Here is an 18,465-nt window from a genome sequence, read left to right as displayed (position 1 = left end):
TGTAAATCAGCATGGGGCTTTGGCAAAGATTGTTTCACACACTCCGCTAATTTTTGACGCTATTATGCAATGTCAGATGCGGTTAATTATGGCGTTTACTCTTAACTGTGATGGCAAAACTTGCGTGAGCCACTTACATAAAATTATTCGAACAGGTGAGGCGTGACGTATTTGTGACGTGTATCCACCACCTACCTCCAGGCTCCACCCCTCCCCTACTCCCATCCCTCCCTTTCCCTCCCTCCTGCCCTCCTCCTTCTCCCCCGCACTCTCTCCCCCCGCCATCTTTCTCCCGCATACCTCTCTCTCTCTCTCTCTCTCTCTCTCTCTCTCTCTCTCTCTTGTGCTGTACACGAGATATGAATCCATGCACACGTATGACTTTAATTAATGGCAGATAAATAGAAATTATATGCCCTCTGCATCAGCATCAACAGTGATGACGAGGATGACCTGTTTGTCGATGGTGATGAATATTAATGTGGTCAGTTATTTGCCTTACTAATCCACCCATCATATACTCGCTGACTATTTTTGTGTGCTATGACTTTTTAACATATCTACATGAACCCATATCGTATGGCAGTCTTTTCTTAATACCAGAATAAAATATTCATATATTTCTCCAATTTTGTTTCACGTTTTTACTTTGCAATGAATTCCCACTTCAATGCCACCCATATTGCTTTCCGTCTCTTACGCGATTTCCTATAAATGCTCAAGCGTCAGCTACGTGCTTCATCCCATCATACGCTCAACGCAACCTGTGGGAAGGAGGGTCATATACTCGTACAACTTTCAATGGTTGTATAATTACCAAACAAACCTCATACAGCTCTTAAGCAACATCCAGTTACGCTGGAACAGGAATCAGGGTCGTGTGCATAAAACACCCTACAATACTTAGCATATACTTTCGAGTTATCCGCCATTATAGACAAGTCATATGTGTGCAAGGCTTCACATCCGCAGGAACACCGAGAGAGAGAGAGAGATTGATTGATTGATAGTGTATTGTTGCAGGTAAACAACAAGGGAGAAGGGAGGAACATGCCATCCCAACCCCCAGGCAGGACAGAGTGTGATTATACAACTATTAATACATGTGTAGGTAGCACCATGAAACTAAAAAGATACAATGGTAGGAAGGAAAGCACAACAAGGGAGGGGGCAGTACCTCCCCCTGGACAATAAGACAATAAAATGTGGGGACGGAGAACATTGCCCAAGCACTAGATGGGAATGAACACAGAGATAGAGTAAATACTAGTCCTTAAAGTAAAATACTGCAGAGATCACAGCCTTGTATAGCACGGCAGTAGTTCAGGCTGCCACACACGGCATCACCACCTTGGTGCAAACTGAGGGTGTTCTTTGAGGATAGCAGGGAGGACATCATGGTTCAGGAGCCAACAAATTGTCTGGGGCAGGTCAAGGCAGAGAGAGAGAGAGAGAGGTATGGGGGAGAAAGATGGCGGGGGGAGAGAGTGCGGGGAAGAAGGAGGAGGGCAGGAGGGAGGGAAAGGGAGGGATGGGAGTAGGGGAAGCAGGGGTGATGTAGGTGGTGGATACCGAGGCCATGTGGATACACGTCACAAATACGTCACGCCTCACAGTCCGGAGTAAACGCCATAATTAACCGCATCTGGCAAAGCACAATGGCGTCAAAAATTAGCGGAGTGTGTGAAACAATCTGTGCCAAAGCCCCATGCTGGATCCGAGTCTTCGTTTGAAAGATTTTTGCGAAAAACGGTGTCATGGGGTCTGATATGGATAGTAGGTGAACAGGGGCCACGCGTGAAAGATTAACCCAACTTATCTTCACCCGGCCGGGAAATCGAACCCCGGGCCGGGTGTGTGTGTGTGTGTGTGTGTGTCATTGGCGAATCCATGGGGGGGCCCAGCAGGCGGGCATCCAGGAAAAAAAGTTTGTTAAGGGGGGGCCGATGCAGGATTTTTGCGGGTGGAAGGGGCATTAGCATTAACGGTTCGCCATTCTCGGCAGTCCTACGCATGCTTGGTGTAGCGGTAATATCATCATCATCATCATCATGGCTGCCGTTATTTCCGTTGGGACTATATGACGTCACACGAGCGGCCGGGGGTTGGTATCTGTTATCAGACGCCTCCACCTCCCACATCAACTATTTCCAAGGGCCAAAAACGAGATCAGTCGGGTTCTAATGTGAGTTCTTTTAGGTTCAGGGCGCAAAAGAAGGGTCAAACTGCCACCCGGCTCAGAAAACTACCCGTGGAAATGCTCAGTACTCCTGCGAAAGCCTTGGTGAATTTGGGCGCCGAAATGACGATTGCAATGTGTCCCTTCCCGGCGGCCGTTAGTCATCTCATCCCCCGCCCTGACCCGCCCGCGACCCCCATAAAACACCCACGAAGAAGAAGAAGAAGACCCGCCCGCGAACGTTCGGTACCCGGCCACACCCTATTCTTCTTGCCACCTTTTTTAGTTTCAGGGGACTACTACAGAGGGAAGGGTTAAACTACTACCACGGTCATAAAAATACCTCTGGGAAGACCCTAAACCCCTAAGAAAGCCATGTCAACTGTGTGTGTAAGAGGCGAGGCGTTGGAGAATATGGCCCCTGATTATATATATCATTCCTGGGTGCCTCTGGAAACCTGGAGTATTTCAACATTCCCGCCCGAACGTCACACCGGCCCTGCTGACCCCCGGTATAGTGATTCTTTTCGTTCCTACCCGCCACACCACAAGGGCAAATGACACGTAGATAAGCATTGAGGCTTCGCGCTGCTCAGACTATCCCCCTAACTTCCCCTGTAGTTCTATTCGCTATATTAACAGACTCAGCTGGCGATATAGTGAAGTTAATTGCGTGTAGCGGGATCTTATCAGCAACAGTTGCCAGAAAGCATTAAATTCCGCCACTCAGATCTTTTTGACCAGAATTTGTGGACACCGCTAACGATATGAGCTTGGGATTTGTGAGTTATACATGGAGGCCAGCGGGCGATAAGACGGGACTGTTGTAGAAGACTAGTGAAAGGGGTTAAAAAAGGTGAAGAAGTGACCCAGTGCATATGAGATGAAGTGAAAATTGCAAATGAGCGTGGAAGTGACTCCTAACTTGACAAACCTTGGCTCTGCCCCTCACCATCACGGAGTTAAGAGTGTGGAAATTACTCCCTGAATTCACTTGCGTATGCCCACGGGGGGAAATGTACAGTAGACTCAAAGCTTTGTAAACATTCTTGACCATATTTTGTAGAGCGCGTAGCTAGCTGGCAACTCTCCAACGGTAGAAAACGTTTTGAGCACATTTGTGGAGGGGGGGGGGGGGGATGCTGGAGATGATTATAATACACTCCCTGACCGCCGCCAGAACAATCGAGTCTGCCGGAGAGGTGTTAGAGAGGGCGTTCCAAATGCAATAGTATGTGCAATACCGAGTGTGTCGCGCTGATAAGAGTGACGGGAGATAAGAGTGAGGTGATAGCAAGGTACTAAGCTACGCCTCCTTATCCGTCACCATGGGAGATGAGGACGCTTGCACGGAGCTGGAGGTAAGTTAATTGGCCTCACCTTTTCCTCTTTGGTTAATGTCTATATATTTATGTAGAGTAGAATGATTTTTCCTGATCTATTCAAATGCATCCTGAAACAAATCACCTTTCTCGGTAATTTTTGAGAGAAACTACTTACACACCTGTATATTAACTTGCTAACACACTTACATACTTACACAAAACTTAATATTTACACACAAATACTTACACACTTACTTTACACTTCACACTACTTAAACATATGTCTCCCTGAGTGCATTCCTTAGTCTTAGTAATATTTGATTGATGATTGCTAGTTTATTGTTGCAGGTATACAGCAAAGAAGGGAGGAACATGCCATCCCAACCCCCAGGCAGTACATAGTGTGATTGTAATACATGTGGAGAAACTAAAGTAGAAACATGTGCGTTGGGAACCCTTCTCAAACGCTTCGCCACTCACACACTCACAGTTGACAGGGCTTTATCGTAGGGGTTTAGGGTCTTTCCAGAGGTACTTTTATGACCGTGGTGGTAGTTTGACCCTTCTTCTGTACCCTGAACCTAAAAAAAACACCCATGAAAACCCCGATTGATCTCCTTTTCGTTGGGGACCCTTCTCAAACGCTTCGCCACTCACACACTCACAGTTGACAGGGCTTTATCGTAGGGGTTTAGGGTCTTTCCAGAGGTACTTTTATGACCGTGGTGGTAGTTTGACCCTTCTTCTGAACCCTGAACCTAAAAAAACACCCATGAAAACCCCGATTGATCTCCTTTTCGTAGGGGACCCTTCTCAAACGCTTCGCCACTCACGCACTCACATTTGACAGGGCTTTATCGTAGGGGTTTAGGGTCTTTCCAGAGGTACTTTTATGACCGTGGTGGTAGTTTGACCCTTCTTCTGAACCCTGAACCTAAAAAAACACCCATGAAAACCCCGATTGATCTCCTTTTCGTAGGGGACCCTTCTCAAACGCTTCGCCACTCACGTACTCACAGTTGACAGGGCTTTATCGTAGGGGTTTAGGGCCTTTCCAGAGGTACTTTTAAGACCGTGGTGGTAGTTTGACCCTTCTTCTGTACCCTGAGCCTAAAAAAACACCCATGAAAACCCCGATTGATCTCCTTTTCGTAGGGGACCCTTCTCAAACGCTTCGCCACTCACACACTCACAGTTGACAGGGCTTTATCGTAGGGGTTTAGGGTCTTTCCAGAGGTACTTTTATGACCGTGGTGGTAGTTTGACCCTTCTTCTGAACCCTGAACCTAAAAAAAACACCCATGAAAACCCCGATTGATCTCTTTTTCGGCCTTTGGAAGTAGTTGACAACAGGGGCAAAGGAAAACGGGGTCCAGCCATGCGAAGGTTTCTGTGAATGGGGCGGAGGTAGCGTGACGTCAGCTAGAGCCGTAATACATATACAGAGAGAGAATTATCGCTCAATGAATTATTAAAACACCTGAAAACTTTGTCACGATCTTAAGAAACCGTAAAGTGCATGGTGGTAACTATAGGCACTTTTCCGTAGCTAAATGAATGCAATGATTCCTAAAAGTCGTAAAGCGATCGAAGAACATGACTTTGTACAGGTGGCAACACTCCTCTGACGTGCATCAAATAAAATTTTCCTACATTTCTTTCCTCGTTGTCTCGCGGTACACCTACATATTTTCCTCCCCCCCCCCAAATATCCACCAAATTCCTTTAATCCCTTGACTGCGGATTTCCTACAAGAAGACATGACCAAGCTACAGGAATGGAACAAAAAGTGGCTGCTACAATTCAATGAAGAAAATGGAGAGTCATGCACCTAGGGAGGGGATATCCAGCACACCAACACCACATGGGAAACACTCCACTATCCACCACAGAGGCAGAGTGACGCCATAGCTTAGCTTAGCTCTCTACACACAAACAATTCAAACACACACCCCCAGCACGCCGGGGGTATACAAATAAGGTGCCCGATCAACAATAACTACACCAGAACAACTAACGAACCTACACCATACAACTATACACTCCTACTGCCTTTCCTATTTCCCACCTGTACCTCACCACTAACCCACTTCCTCCTCGTACTATACCCTTGATTAAAAGAGAGAGAGAGAGAGAGAGAGAGAGAGAGAGAGAGAGAGAGAGAGAGAGAGAGAGAGAGAGAGAGGATAGTAAAAGTCAAACCGATTCATTCATCAAAATAACTGGGGTAAAAAAAAAACTATAAGACGTCGCATTGCCCCGAGGAGTCAGACTAAGATATTCACTTCATTACGGACGATCTCATAATTATGCATTTTATGACTTTGTTAATCTGTGTTTTTAATATATCGTCACCTTCGTAAATAATAATAATAATAACAGATGACACTGATTCGTGTGGGCAATGCAAACGTAGAGATAAAATAAAATGAATAGTCTTACCACTTGCATCGCGTATACAATAATAAAAGTATATATTCATCTCTAACATCAAGAAATAATGGATCGTTAACTGGTAATAACAACTAATAATGAATCTTTGAGGTGTAGACACAAAGGAAAGACAATCTGTTTATCCCCCGAATCGCTAACACAGTAACAGAAGTATATGTTCCCCTGCAGCATCAAATAGTAATGAATCGTTGAAGATGAATAATAACAGATAACAATGAATCGTGTAGGTAGTTCAAACGTAGAGACAGAAGAAAATGAATAATCTTACCACTTGCATCGCGTATACAATAATAAAAGCATATATTCATCTCTAACATCAACAAATAATGGATCGTTAACTGGTAATAACAACTAGTAATGAATCTTTGAGGTGTTGACACAAAGGAAAGCCAATCTGTCTATCCCCGGAATCGCTAACACAGTAACAGAAGTATAAGAATTCGTCACCTTCGTAAACAAACCGTCTAAGTCATTATTCTCTACTTTCCGGGAAATCAGAAAAAAAGAACTGTCATCATCATCTCATTCGGCTGAAGATTTAGGCAGAAATGAAAAGGCCAATTCAAGAACACTCAAACCCTGAACGGCAAAGGCAACTCTTCAAAAATGGACGTCACATATTGGAAAAATTTACGTGAACAAAAATAAAAAAAATGGAAATCTCTGAAAAATGACTTAGGCGATTATTTTCTGAGGGTGACGATATATTGGTGAGGGACAAATGACAACAACAACAATAATAATAATGATGATTTTTCTTAATTAACTACATTTGCTGCATGGCGGGTTTTTTTTTTCCCTCCTACCTTATAATGTGTCATGGCTCCTCCTCTGGTGACTGTGTGGGGCTACAATTCTTAGGTTCGTATTATTAAATGCATCTGCACCTCTCTTTCGGCCACCTCTTTTGATTCTTTTTTAGGAACAGCGAGTAGCGGGCTTTTTTTATTATTATTGTTTCGTTTTTTGTGTGTCCTTGAACTGTCTCCTTTGTTGTAAAAAAATTCTACCTCTTTTGATTCTTTTTTAGGAACAGCGAGTAGCGGGCTTTTTTATTATTATTGTTTCGTTTTTTGTGTGTCCTTGAACTGTCTCCTTTGTTGTAAAAAAAAAAAAAAAAAAATTCGCCCGTTTGAAATCCCTTTCGTAGAAATTGCGCGGATTTTCACGGACTATTTTGTGATCCCAGTGATAGATTTACTCCACTTCTGCATCTTTTTTTTTTTTTTTTTACAACAAAGGAGACAGCTCAAGGGCACACACAAAAAAAGAAAACAATAATAAAAAAAAGCCCGCTACTCGCTGCTCCCCCCCAAAAAATCAAATCACAAATCACACACGAAAACCCGGTCAAACTTCTCTGTGGCCTTGGGAAACGGTCATAATGGGAACTCGGATGGCTGGTATTACAAGACACTTTCCCTTCTCACATCAGGTACTTCTAAAGGTCAAATCGGGATATCAATCAGATTCTAATGAGTGTTTTTTTTTTTGGCTCAGGGTACAGAGGAAGGATCAAACTACCACCAGGGTCATAAAGCTACTACTGGAAATGCCCACAACTCCTGCGAAAGCCTTGTCAAATATGTGTTTCTTCAGGTTCAAGGTACAGAGGAAGGATCAAACTACCACCAGGGTCATAAAACTACTACTGGAAATGCCCACAACTCCTGCGAAAGCCTTGTCAAATAGGTGTTCTTGGACGGCGAAATGTCTTCTAATACGACCCGATATGTTTCAAAATATGGACCCAAAGATGCACTCCCGTTCCTTAATGGCCAACTCTCAGCATTACTAATTCCCTGACTTGACTTTCAGAGTGTCTACAAACCATTGCACTTCTTCCGCAACATCTGCAGTCCTCTCCTAGCAAAGCTCCTCGCCAGAGAACTCAAGAACAGCAAATTTATCCAAGATTCACAGCGCGGAAACGGCGAGGATGCTACCCACCAAACCTTGTTCGACCTACTGACGAAAGTCGGCTCCAGAGGGAAGAATGCGCGGGATAAACAGAGAAAACGGGGAAAGCTACAGTCGTCAGACACGTACGAAATCAACAACTTAAAGGATAACAAGGACACACTAGAAAGGGTACAGGTGGGGGAGCTGCTGGAGAGGGGCGAGGCAAGTAAGGCCGTGGCAATACTCCGGGAGCTGGACGTCAAGTTTCTGCTGTGCGTTCTTGTAAACTACGCACTTGGGATTACTTTCAGTGACGAGGTGAAGCGAGCCCTTGATGCACTACGGGAGCTCAGGAACAGCAACACCCACCAAGACGGAGACCCCGAGCTGCTGAAGAAGCTGTGGACGGAAACGGAGCAAGTACACAAATATCTGTATGGAGAAACCGACACTTTTAAGAAGCTTAAGAAATCGTGGTGGCCTGAAGAGACCTGGGACCAAATACTGGGTAGGTTTAGTTTGGCTTTCGTAAATATAGACATATGCCTTTATTGATTTGCTGTATATAATTTCGGGTGATTTGTGTATGATTCAGTTAGTGCTAGTATGTTCTTAAATTTAGACTTTCTTGTAACGTTCTGCCCTATAGCGCCGGTAGGCTTTCTTTAGGGGTCTGGTGGTCGACCCAAGCACGTCATGGTGCAGGCAAATGTTTTCAGTGGCGCCATCTATTCCTGACTCATGTTGTCCCCTGGAGCTCATTCTTGATTCACTTGGACAGTTTCTCGAGAGTCCGGGTTGATGGGTGGTCTTCAGGATTTTCAGTGGCGCCATCTATTTTTGACTCATTTTGTTCCCTGGAGCTCATTCTTGATTCACTTGGACAGTTTCTCGAGAGTCCGGGTTGATGGGACAGCACGTGCGTAGTCTTAGGCCACTCGGCGGTGACTGAAAAATCCCAGATGGTAGCGGTGGATTCGAACCCGTATTATCCAGAACGCAGTGAACGCGGGACCCGCACGCTAACCACTCAGCCGCCGCCTCCCCCACCCTCCGCCTTTTATTGATGTATAGACGTATGGTTTGACCTCTTCTGGCGACTCGTGTTTGCTTTGCAGGAACAATGAATTAGTGGGCCTTTAGTGTTTTTTTTTTTTTTTTTTTTTTTTGCTGCCCTTAAGCTGTTATTCATTTATGATTTGGAAGAACTAGTGTGACATGCTTCATCCATTGCAGAGGATGTACGGCAAGAGATCGACGAAAGGTACCAGACGTCTTCCCCTAAACACCACACAGCACAGCTCACTATTCTGCACCATCAGCGCGAGTAAGTCCTTCCGCCACTCTAGACAATATCCATCGAGTCCTAAAACCCTCTTTGTATAAATGTCAAGTGTACAAACTGCCTTTTCTGTTTCTGTATTACATTTCATTTTCTTTCTCACACTTTCCTTTCCACTGGTTCCATCGTGTAATCTTCTCCCTGCCTCACCAAACATGTCACCCTTTCTCTCTTTCCTCATCAGAGAGCACGGCCAACCGGGGACGGCTGTACAGAACCTGCTGGACTTTCTTGTGCAGAAACAGAAAAGCTGCTGCCGGGAGCCTCAGCCCATCGTGCTGTACGGGGAGCCTGGGGCGGGCAAGTCCTCTGTCCTGGATAGCCTGCTCGATACCCTCCGCGAGCAGAATGCCCCCAAAGACTTCCTGATGGTGGTCAAGGTGAGGAATACCGACGTCAATAGCAAGAAAGAGTTCTGGAAGCAAATATTCACCGACCGCTGCCCTCAAGCGATCAAGAATCATAAGGACGAGGAGGTTCAGCAGGTCCTGAAACTCAAAGCCAGCAAGTTTCTTTTCTTGGTGGACTGCAACCTCCAGAAAGAGACCCTCGATAAGCTGATATCGTACATGGGTCATGGGTTGTGGGTTCTGTCCTTCCAAGGGGCGTCGGACTACTCCAAGCGATTCCACTTGCTAGAGGTGGCGCCACTCTCCGAGGACCAGATCCACCAAGTGCTGCAGGACCGACCAGAGATGACCCCAAGAGACAGAGATCTGGTGCTTAGGCTCTTCCAGAATTATGAACACAAAGACCTCATCAAGACCCCGGAGATGGTGCACCTCTTTGCCGACATCTGCTCGGAAAAGGGAAGCCACATTCCCTTCTACGAACTCATACGGCGTTACATAGACAAAAAGGTTAAGACCGATGAAACGATGTTGATTGAGCTGGGGAAGAAAGCCTTTGAGAACATCAAGAGCCAGAGACATTACACAGAGGTGGAATGTGCCTTGCGTCCTCTCTTTAAGCGTGACGCGAATGGATATTGGTTCAAGTACAGGAAGGTGGAGGATTACCTGGCAGCGAAGTACGTCGTGGCCGACCCGGAGAAGGCCTGTGAGTCGTGGCTGGATCAGGCAAAACTCTTTACGACAGTGTTTCACGTAGTGTGCTTCCTCTGGAGCGAGCAAGATAACGGCATCCAAGCGAACCATCACTTCATTAGGAAATACCTCGAGAAGATTTTTAGGGGTGATAGGGAAATGAGCAAGGACACCAGTGACCGAAAGGATTGCAATGAAAAGAAGAGGAAACAGGACGAAGCCACCAGTGAGGGAAGGGATTGTACAGGAAAGAAGAGGAAACCGGACACGGCTACCAGTGAGGTAAATGATTGCAAAGGAAAGAAAATGAAAAAGGAGACCGCCGGCGAGGGAAAGGATTGTGTCACCATTCACAAACCCTTTGAGCGATGGATTTGTCTATCAAAATTTGCAAAGGACTACCAAAGCAATGAAGGTCTATTACAAATACTGGCAGACATGTTGACTCCCTTCGATACCTGGCTCTTCAGATACACTACGATGACTCCAGAGTTGATAGACAGTCTCTCCCAAGTGCTGAAGCGTGTCACGCTGCCCCCAAAGCTGACTATCAAGATGGAGAGCGGCACCAACGTGGAGGTCTTGAGGCAGCTGTGGATCATGCTTAGAAGCCACTCTGTGCTCCTGAGCAACTCAGCTGTTCACTTGACGATCCATTATCAGGGCAGCAACGTGGCCAAATATGAGGAAACCCTGGCAGCGTTCTGTGATACGATATACAACACCATAGCGCCGCTCTACATCAAACATTACTCTGGTCCGCTGCTGTGCTCAAAAACACCGCAGTTTTTCGAGGGTTCGTGTTTGCAAGAGCTGGGTAAATATGCGCTGGATGTGTATATAACTGATCTGGCCTCTTTAAGCATGGTCTTGGCACAGAATAAGAATCGAAAGTGTATCAAGAGGCTCAGAGTGAGGCTTATGGAGATGACACAGCCCTTGGAGCAGTCGCAATCCTTTCCTCGTGACTTGACAATCATTTACTTCGAAGGTTTGCAAAAGCTGTTAGAGAGCTACAAACCTGATTGTCTTTGCTCCCTCAAAATCCACGAGGTGTATATTCACGATAATTTCCATCTAGACTTGACTCGGTTCACCAAGTTAGAGCTCCTCTCAATACGATTTGTCCAGAAGGAAAAACAGGAAAAGGTCGGCCGTCTGTCCCGTGAAGAATGGCTGCCACGCCTGGTGAAGCACCTGCGTCTGCCCGCACGGGTGGGGAGGCTGATGATGAGAAACATGGCATTCCTTGATGATTCCTCGGCATCAGCTTTGGTAACACTCTCCAAGAAGGTGACATATCAGAGGCTTGTCCTCTTAGATACTGATTTATCCATTGCAAAATTCAGGGAGATAATGGGGGACCTTGTCGCCAGCTCCTGCAGAGCTGGCACTGAAGACGCTGCGGCAATTCCACCAGCGGAGGGTGTTCGGCGTCCGCGTCTTCAGAAAGCAGTAAGGGAAGACAGAAGAAGGCACAAGCCTGAGGGGAAGGAACTGATCGTCACCAGCGAGGCGACGCTATTTAAGAACCCTTCCAGCGCAGAAGAATGGCCAGCCGCCCGTCACAACTTCGTCAATTTGGTGAAGGCCGTCGATGCGTGCCCGGCCCTCAGCATCAACTACAGTGGCAAATGTGTTGCGGTACGGAAGGATGTGTGTGGAGACCTCTTCGTGAAGTGTCCACTACCCTTCCTGGATGACACAATGGCGAAGGAACTCGACAGGCATCCGGAGCTGGGCCCGGTGCTGGAGGCTCTGGCCCTGGCCGAGAGGATCAGCCTGCACTGCACGGAGCTTTCCTGTTACGGGGCGCTGAGACTGCTGGACCACCTCAAGGAAAGGATGATGATCATTGGCAGGACTGAGCCTTTCAAGCTGACCATTGGCTCGTGGAACCCCACCATTTGCTCCAAGACTAAAGAGGAATTGAAACACGGCTTCGTGGAGGAAATATACAGAGAAGACAAGCTCGCACAGTTCAACTTCAGCTGTAAGTACGGGTGCCACTTCTTCAAGAAAGCTATTGATGGCACAATATATTTCAATGATGAGCGCTTGAGAGATAACCGCAAAAGAGCAAAGTGATCCAATCCCAGAAGGAAAACTTTCAGCCCGTTCTGTGTGGCTGGCTGATCACTCATTTTTATTGGCTTTAAACGTGAGTTATGAACACGAGAGCTTTCAGTACTTTCATGTGATAGTAGTTACACTGAGTGGTCAGGGTCACTGAACCTCTTCTCCCGTGCACGGTGGACGGGCTGACCCACAGAAGACAGCAACAGCCACAGGAGAATCACGCGGGGAAACGGTCTCACAATGGAAGGGAGACCAGGGCTTGTGAGAGTGAAAGAGGAATGATACTGTGACACAAGAATGATGATAACAGGAATGATAGTGAAAGAAATACCACAGTGGGATAAAAATGGTGCTGTGAGAGTGAGAGATAACGCTGAAGTGCAAAGAGGAAGGGACAGTAATGTGTTGTAAATCTGATCGGAGAGCCATGGGAGGACCGGAGAGTTTTGGGGGATATCAGGACCAAGAGTCTGGCACGTGTCGATGCCTTACTCTACCTACTTAAAGAGGCTCTCGTAGAAGTTCCCGGGATTGCCATGGTGAGTAGTTTCATATCTGGTGGTAGAGAGCAAGATTTCTACGCCATGAACAGGTAAATCACTCTTCTCTCCTCTCCTTCCCCTTCTCTCTCTCCTTCCCAAACCCCTCTTCTTCCTCCTCCTTTCTCTCCTCTCCCTTCCTCTCTCCTCCCCTTCCCTTTCTCTCTCTCCCTTCCTCTCTCCTCCCCTTCCCCTTCTCTCTCTCCTTCCCAAACCCCTCTTCTTCCTCCTTCTTTTTCTCTCTCTCCTCTTCCTTCTCTCTCTCCTCCCCCTTTCTCTCTCTCCTCTCCCTTCCTCTCTCCTCCCCTTCCCCTTCTCTCTCTCCTCCCCAAACCCCTCTTCTTCCTCCTCCTTTCTCTCCTCTCCCTTCCTCTCTCCTCCCCTCCCCCTTCTCTCACTCCTCACCAAACCCATCTACTTCCACCTCCTGTTTCTCTCTCTCCTCTCACTTCCTCTCTCCTGCCCTTCCCCTTCTCTCTCTCCTCCCCAAACCCCTCTTCTTCCTCCTCCTTTCTCTCCTCTCCCTTCCTCTCTCCTCCCCTTCCCTTTCTCTCTCTCCTCCCCAAACCCCTCTTCTTCCTCCTCCTTTTTCTCTCTCTCCTCTCCCTTCCTCTCTCCTCCCCTTCCCTTTCTCTCTCTCCTCCCCAAACCCCTCTTCTTCCGCCTCCTTTCTCTCCTCTCACCTTACCCCCCTCTCCTTCCCCTTCCCTTTCTCCCTCCTCCCACATTACCTCCTCTCCTTCCCCTTTCCTTCCTCACATTAACTACGTATTTCCAGAGGCCGAGAAGGAGACTAATCTGGTTTTAATGAGTGGTTTTTTTTCCACGTTCATTGTACAGGAGAGCCACACTACCACCAGGGTCATTAAACTACCCCAGGATATACCCTTTTCACGTTCATTGTACAGGAGAGTCACCCTACCACCAGGGTCATTAAACTACCCCAGAATATACCCACAACGCCTACGAAAGCCTTGTCAAATGTGTGTGCTTGGGCGGTGGATTGTAAGAAAACAGCATCTGGCAGGACCCGTCTAGACCAGCATTGGCAAATTATCGTACTCATCGCATTTCATTTTCGTATTTCCTGACCGATAACTATAATAACAAAGAACGAAAAACATCAACATTCAACAGTTTTAACACTAACTTTGATTTTCTCACGTTACTTGTGTAGGTACGAGAGTCTGAGGCATAAAAATGATAGATACGATACGTGGTTAATACGATACTTTGCCAACGTAGGTCTGGACTCCCCGAGGACTCCACTTGATATTAAAAAGACAGGTTGTAAATGATGACCCCCAAGGCAGATGATGATGATAATAAAGTGCTCCCTCCCATGCAGAGTTTATATATGTCTTTCCAGCAGTAGAACAGTTATATGATACGAGCCAGCGTGGACCATGGAAGGCAATGACGGAAGGAAAGGAAGACAAACAACGATGGGAGAAGAAAGAAAGACGGAAATACGGAAAGGCGAGAAAGGAAACGAGAGGGAAAACAAAGATGAGGAAGGAAATAAAGGAAAGTTAAGGGCAAGGAAAGGACGAAAAGCAAAGATAGGATAAGAAAGAAAAGAGGAAAGAAGGAAAGGTGAATGGAAGGAGAGAGAGAAGGAAAAGCAGGTTATGGGAGAAGGGCGAGGGAGGGGAAAGGGGAGGGGAGGGATGGGAGAGAGAGGGGAGAAAGAGGGGGAAGGGAAACAAAGGGAGAGGAGGAGAAAACGAAGGTAGGGAGAAAAAGGGAGGAGGAGATGATGGGTAAAGTCCAGTGCATTTAGAAGGGGATTAAAGACCTAGATGAGAGGGAGAGGGAAAGAGAAGGGCGAAGAAGGGAAGGGAAGGGGATGGGGGAATGAGGTGGTAGAGTAGATGGGAAGGGAAGGACAGGAGGCGAAGGGAAAGTAGATTATATGAGAGGGGTGAGAGAAGGGAGACAGGACGAGGAGGGTAAGTACAGGGGATTGAGGTGGTAGAGTAGATGGGAAGGGAAGGACAGGAGGCGAAGGGAAAGTAGATTATATGAAAGGGGAGAGAGAAGGGACAGAGGACGAGGAGGGTAAGTACAGGGGTATGAGGTGGTAGAGTAGATGGGAAGGGAAGGACAGGAAGCGAAGGGAAAGTAGATTATATGAGAGGGGTGAGAGAGGGAGAGAGGACGAGGAGGGTAAGTACAGGGGATTGAGGTGGTAGAGTAGATGGGAAGGGAAGGACAGGAGGCGAAGGGAAAGTAGATTATATGAGAGGGGTGAGAGAAGGGAGAGTGGACAAGAAGGGTAAGTACAGGGGTATGAGGTGGGTAGATGGGAAGGGAAGGACAGGAGGCGAAGGGAAAGTAGATTATATGAGAGGGGTGAGAGAAGGGAGAGTGGACAAGAAGGGTAAGTACAGGGGATTGAGGTGGTAGAGTAGATGGGAAGGGAAGGACAGGAGGCGAAGGGAAAGTAGATTATATGAGAGGGGTGAGAGAGGGAGAGAGGACGAGGAGGGTAAGTACAGGGGAATGAGGTGGTAGAGTAGATGGGAAGGGAAGGACAGGAAGCGAAGGGAAAGTAGATTATATGAGAGGGGTGAGAGAGGGAGAGAGGACGAGGAGGGTAAGTACAGGGGAATGCGGTGAGTAGATGGGAAGGGAAGGACAGGAAGCGAAGGGAAAGTAGATTATATGAGAGGGGTGAGAGAGGGAGAGAGGACGAGGAGGGTAAGTACAGGGGTATGAGGTGGGTAGATGGGAAGGGAAGGACAGGAGGCGAAGGGAAAGTAGATTATATGAGAGGGGTGAGAGAAGGGAGACAGGACAAGAAGGGTAAGTACAGGGGTATGAGGTGGTAGAGTAGATGGGAAGGGAAGGACAGGAAGCGAAGGGAAAGTAGATTATATGAGAGGGGTGAGAGAAGGGAGACAGGACGAGGAGGGTAAGTACAGGGGATTGAGGTGGTAGAGTAGATGGGAAGGGAAGGACAGGAATCGAAGGGAAAGTAGATTATATGAGAGGGGTGAGAGAGGGAGAGAGGACGAGGAGGGTAAGTACAGGGGAATGCGGTGGTAGAGTTAATGGGAAGAGAAGGACAGGAATCGAAGGGAAAGTAGATTATATGAGAGGGGTGAGAGAGGGAGAGAGGACGAGGAGGGTAAGTACAGGGGAGTGAGGTGGTTGAGTAGATGGGAAGGGAAGGACAGGAAGCGAAGGGAAAGTAGATTATATGAGAGGGGTGAGAGAGGGAGAGAGGACGAGGAGGATAAGTACAGGGGTAAGTAATGTGTTCACTAGCAACGATCACAACCACCATGGAAACATTGATGCCAAGACGGGGACCAACCACACGTTAAACCTAGTCAGCCTACCTTCCCCTTGACACCCGGGACACAACACAACACACCACGACCAGCACACAAACACACACACACACACAAGGACAAACCCCCCAGACAAACACACTCTTAGCTCGTTGACGTGTTGGTGTGTTGGTGTGTTTGTAACCGAACTAAAACAGTGAAAAATGATACTGAGAGAAGAAAGATAGTGAAAGAGAAAACAAAAAGAGAGTGAGAGAGGAGAATGATACAGGTTTAGGACATGACGAGGAATGAGAGTAAGAGACAAAAGAGAGAGAGAAGAATAACAGTAAAAGAATAACGATGAAAAAAAAAATGAAAATACAGTGAAATAAATGAATAACGAAAGAGATAGAGACAGATGAAAGCGAAATAACAAAGAAAATAAAAGAAATGGCGTAGACTGAAGACGTTTCGATGTGACTAGAAAAATATTAACAAAAAGTGATGAAGAGGTGAAATGAAATGACAGAAAGTGACGTGACCTGAAGTGAGTGTTTTTAATCATTCCCACGGACGGTAAGGACACCCACCCATATCCACGTGCCCCAGAGAAGGATCTGATCGCCTATGTCCCAAATATAAAGGATCCAATACCTTACACGGACAAAGGGTTAAGGACATGGATTGAATCGAAGTGAGTGAGATACGTGAGTAAAGAACCCTATACCACCTTGCCCCAGAGAAGGATCTAATCGCATATGTCCCAAATATAAAGGATCTAATACCTTACACGGAAAAAGGGTTAAGGACATGGATTGAATCGAAATGAGTGAGATACGTGAGTCCAGAACCCCATATCCACGTGCCCCAGAGAAGGATCTAATCGCCTATGTCCCAAGTATAAAGGATCAGATACCTTAAACGGACAGAGTTGAGGAAATGGGTTGAACTGTAGAGGAGAGAGCCACGTGACTTCAGAACACGATGGCAGCACAGGTAGAACTTCCGCGGTACAGGTGAGTGATTTTGCTTTTTTTTATATAGCAAGGGAGGAGAGGTAAAGAGAAAGGAAAGGAAAAGTGGAAATGCAAAGATGGGAGAGGAAGGAAAAGAAGAGGAAAGGAGGAGAGGTAAGAGGGAAGGAAAGAAAAGATGGGAAAGGAAGGAAAAGAAGAGGAAAGGAGGAGAGATAAAAGGGAAGGAAAGAAGGATGAAAATGTGAAGATGGGAGAGGAAGGAAAAGAAGAGGAAAGGAGAAGTAAAAGGGAAGAAAAGAAAGATGGAAATGCGAAGATGGGAGAGGAAGGAAAAGAAGAGGAAAGGAGGAGAGGTAAAGGGAAAGGAATGGAAGGAAAGTAAAGATGGGAGAGGAAGGAAAAGAAGAGGAAAGGAGGAGAGGTAAAGGGAAAGGAATGGAAGGAAAGTAAAGATGGGAGAGGAAGGAAAAGAAGAGGAAAGGAGGAGAGGTAAAGGGAAAGGAATGGAAGGAAAGTAAAGATGGGAGAGGAAGGAAAAGAAGAGGAAAGGAGGAGAGGTAAAGGGAAAGGAATGGAAGGAAAGTAAAGATGGGAGAGGAAGGAAAAGAGAGGAAAGGAGAAAAAGGGTTTAATGTGAGTTTTTATTTTTTACCTTTTTTTTTTTTTTGTATTTGTTGATGAAAATGAAAATACTGCCTTCAATATTTTCTTCTTTTTTGTTTTTGTTTTTGTTTTTGTTTTCATTTCGTTGCCAATAACAGCCATCCACAAGCTCCTCCTCCTCCTCCTCCTCCTCCTCCTCCTCCTCCTCCTCCTCTTCCTCCTCCTCCTGCAACACAATTAAGGAATCCGAGGTCTTGTAATACTGCCTCTTCCCATGCGATCAACATGGAAACATGGACTAGCAGGCGGCAGAAAGCCTGTTGGCTCATTACTAGGCTGCCTGCATTCAGTGATTCAATCAATCCGTTTGCCACAGGAGTGGCTTGCAGGGAAGGATTAAAGAACTTGTGTACCTACTCTTGGGTACGTTCAGTTCACTCCCGATGCAGCAAAGTGGCGATCAATGCGTTTCTTGAAGGAGTTGATGGTCTCTGCGCTAACCACTTCTGCAGGAAGGCTGTTCCAGTGGCGAATAACTCTTCTATTCGAGAAATAACTCCTGCCGATGTCGGTATTGCATCGCTTTGCTTGAAGTGTTTTTCCGTTGTTTCTTGTCCTCAGGTTAGGTTGTAGCGTGAAGAGTTTGGAGTGATCAACATTGCTGAGCTTGTTTAGGTACTTAAAGACTTGTATCATGTCTCCCCGCAGTCGTCTCTTTTCCAGCGTGAAGAGGTTGAG

At 46.5% G+C, this 18,465-nt stretch overlaps 1 protein-coding gene and 2 long non-coding RNA genes across 6 annotated transcripts; 2 read left to right on the top strand and 1 right to left on the bottom strand.

Moving 5' to 3' along the window:
* The first annotated feature begins 2,863 nt into the window (after positions 1 to 2,863).
* On the top strand, positions 2,864 to 13,191 carry LOC127004917 (uncharacterized). 3 transcript variants are annotated; one of them, XM_050873154.1, is made up of 5 exons: positions 2,864 to 3,540; positions 7,459 to 7,564; positions 7,777 to 8,368; positions 9,097 to 9,187; positions 9,387 to 13,191. In XM_050873154.1, the coding sequence occupies exons 1-5, from the start codon at positions 3,515 to 3,517 to the stop codon at positions 12,334 to 12,336; spliced, it is 3,765 nt and encodes a 1,254-aa protein (XP_050729111.1). In that variant the 5' UTR covers positions 2,864 to 3,514; the 3' UTR covers positions 12,337 to 13,191. The 3 variants fall into 3 exon arrangements, with proteins under 3 accessions (XP_050729111.1, XP_050729113.1, XP_050729112.1); XM_050873156.1 differs by lacking the exon at positions 7,459 to 7,564 and having other exon boundaries at positions 8,172 to 8,368; XM_050873155.1 differs by lacking the exon at positions 7,459 to 7,564 and having other exon boundaries at positions 2,869 to 3,540.
* On the top strand, positions 3,971 to 5,213 carry LOC127004926 (uncharacterized). Of its 2 annotated transcripts, none has more exons than XR_007758112.1 (2): positions 3,971 to 4,212; positions 4,565 to 5,213. It is a non-coding gene; the product is annotated as an uncharacterized LOC127004926 (long non-coding RNA). The 2 variants fall into 2 exon arrangements; XR_007758113.1 differs by lacking the exon at positions 3,971 to 4,212 and adding an exon at positions 4,272 to 4,388.
* On the bottom strand, positions 13,043 to 13,434 carry LOC127004927 (uncharacterized). Its single transcript, XR_007758114.1, has 2 exons — positions 13,291 to 13,434; positions 13,043 to 13,214 (listed from the first exon to the last, which is right to left on the bottom strand). It is a non-coding gene; the product is annotated as an uncharacterized LOC127004927 (long non-coding RNA).
* Between the last annotated feature and the right edge of the window lie 5,031 nt (positions 13,435 to 18,465).

Source organism: Eriocheir sinensis, chromosome 29 (assembly GCF_024679095.1).
Source record: "Eriocheir sinensis breed Jianghai 21 chromosome 29, ASM2467909v1, whole genome shotgun sequence".
NCBI lineage: Eukaryota > Metazoa > Arthropoda > Malacostraca > Decapoda > Varunidae > Eriocheir > Eriocheir sinensis.
The sequence above is the reverse complement of the archived record's forward strand: the minus strand, read 5'-3'. Positions and strand labels throughout refer to the sequence as shown.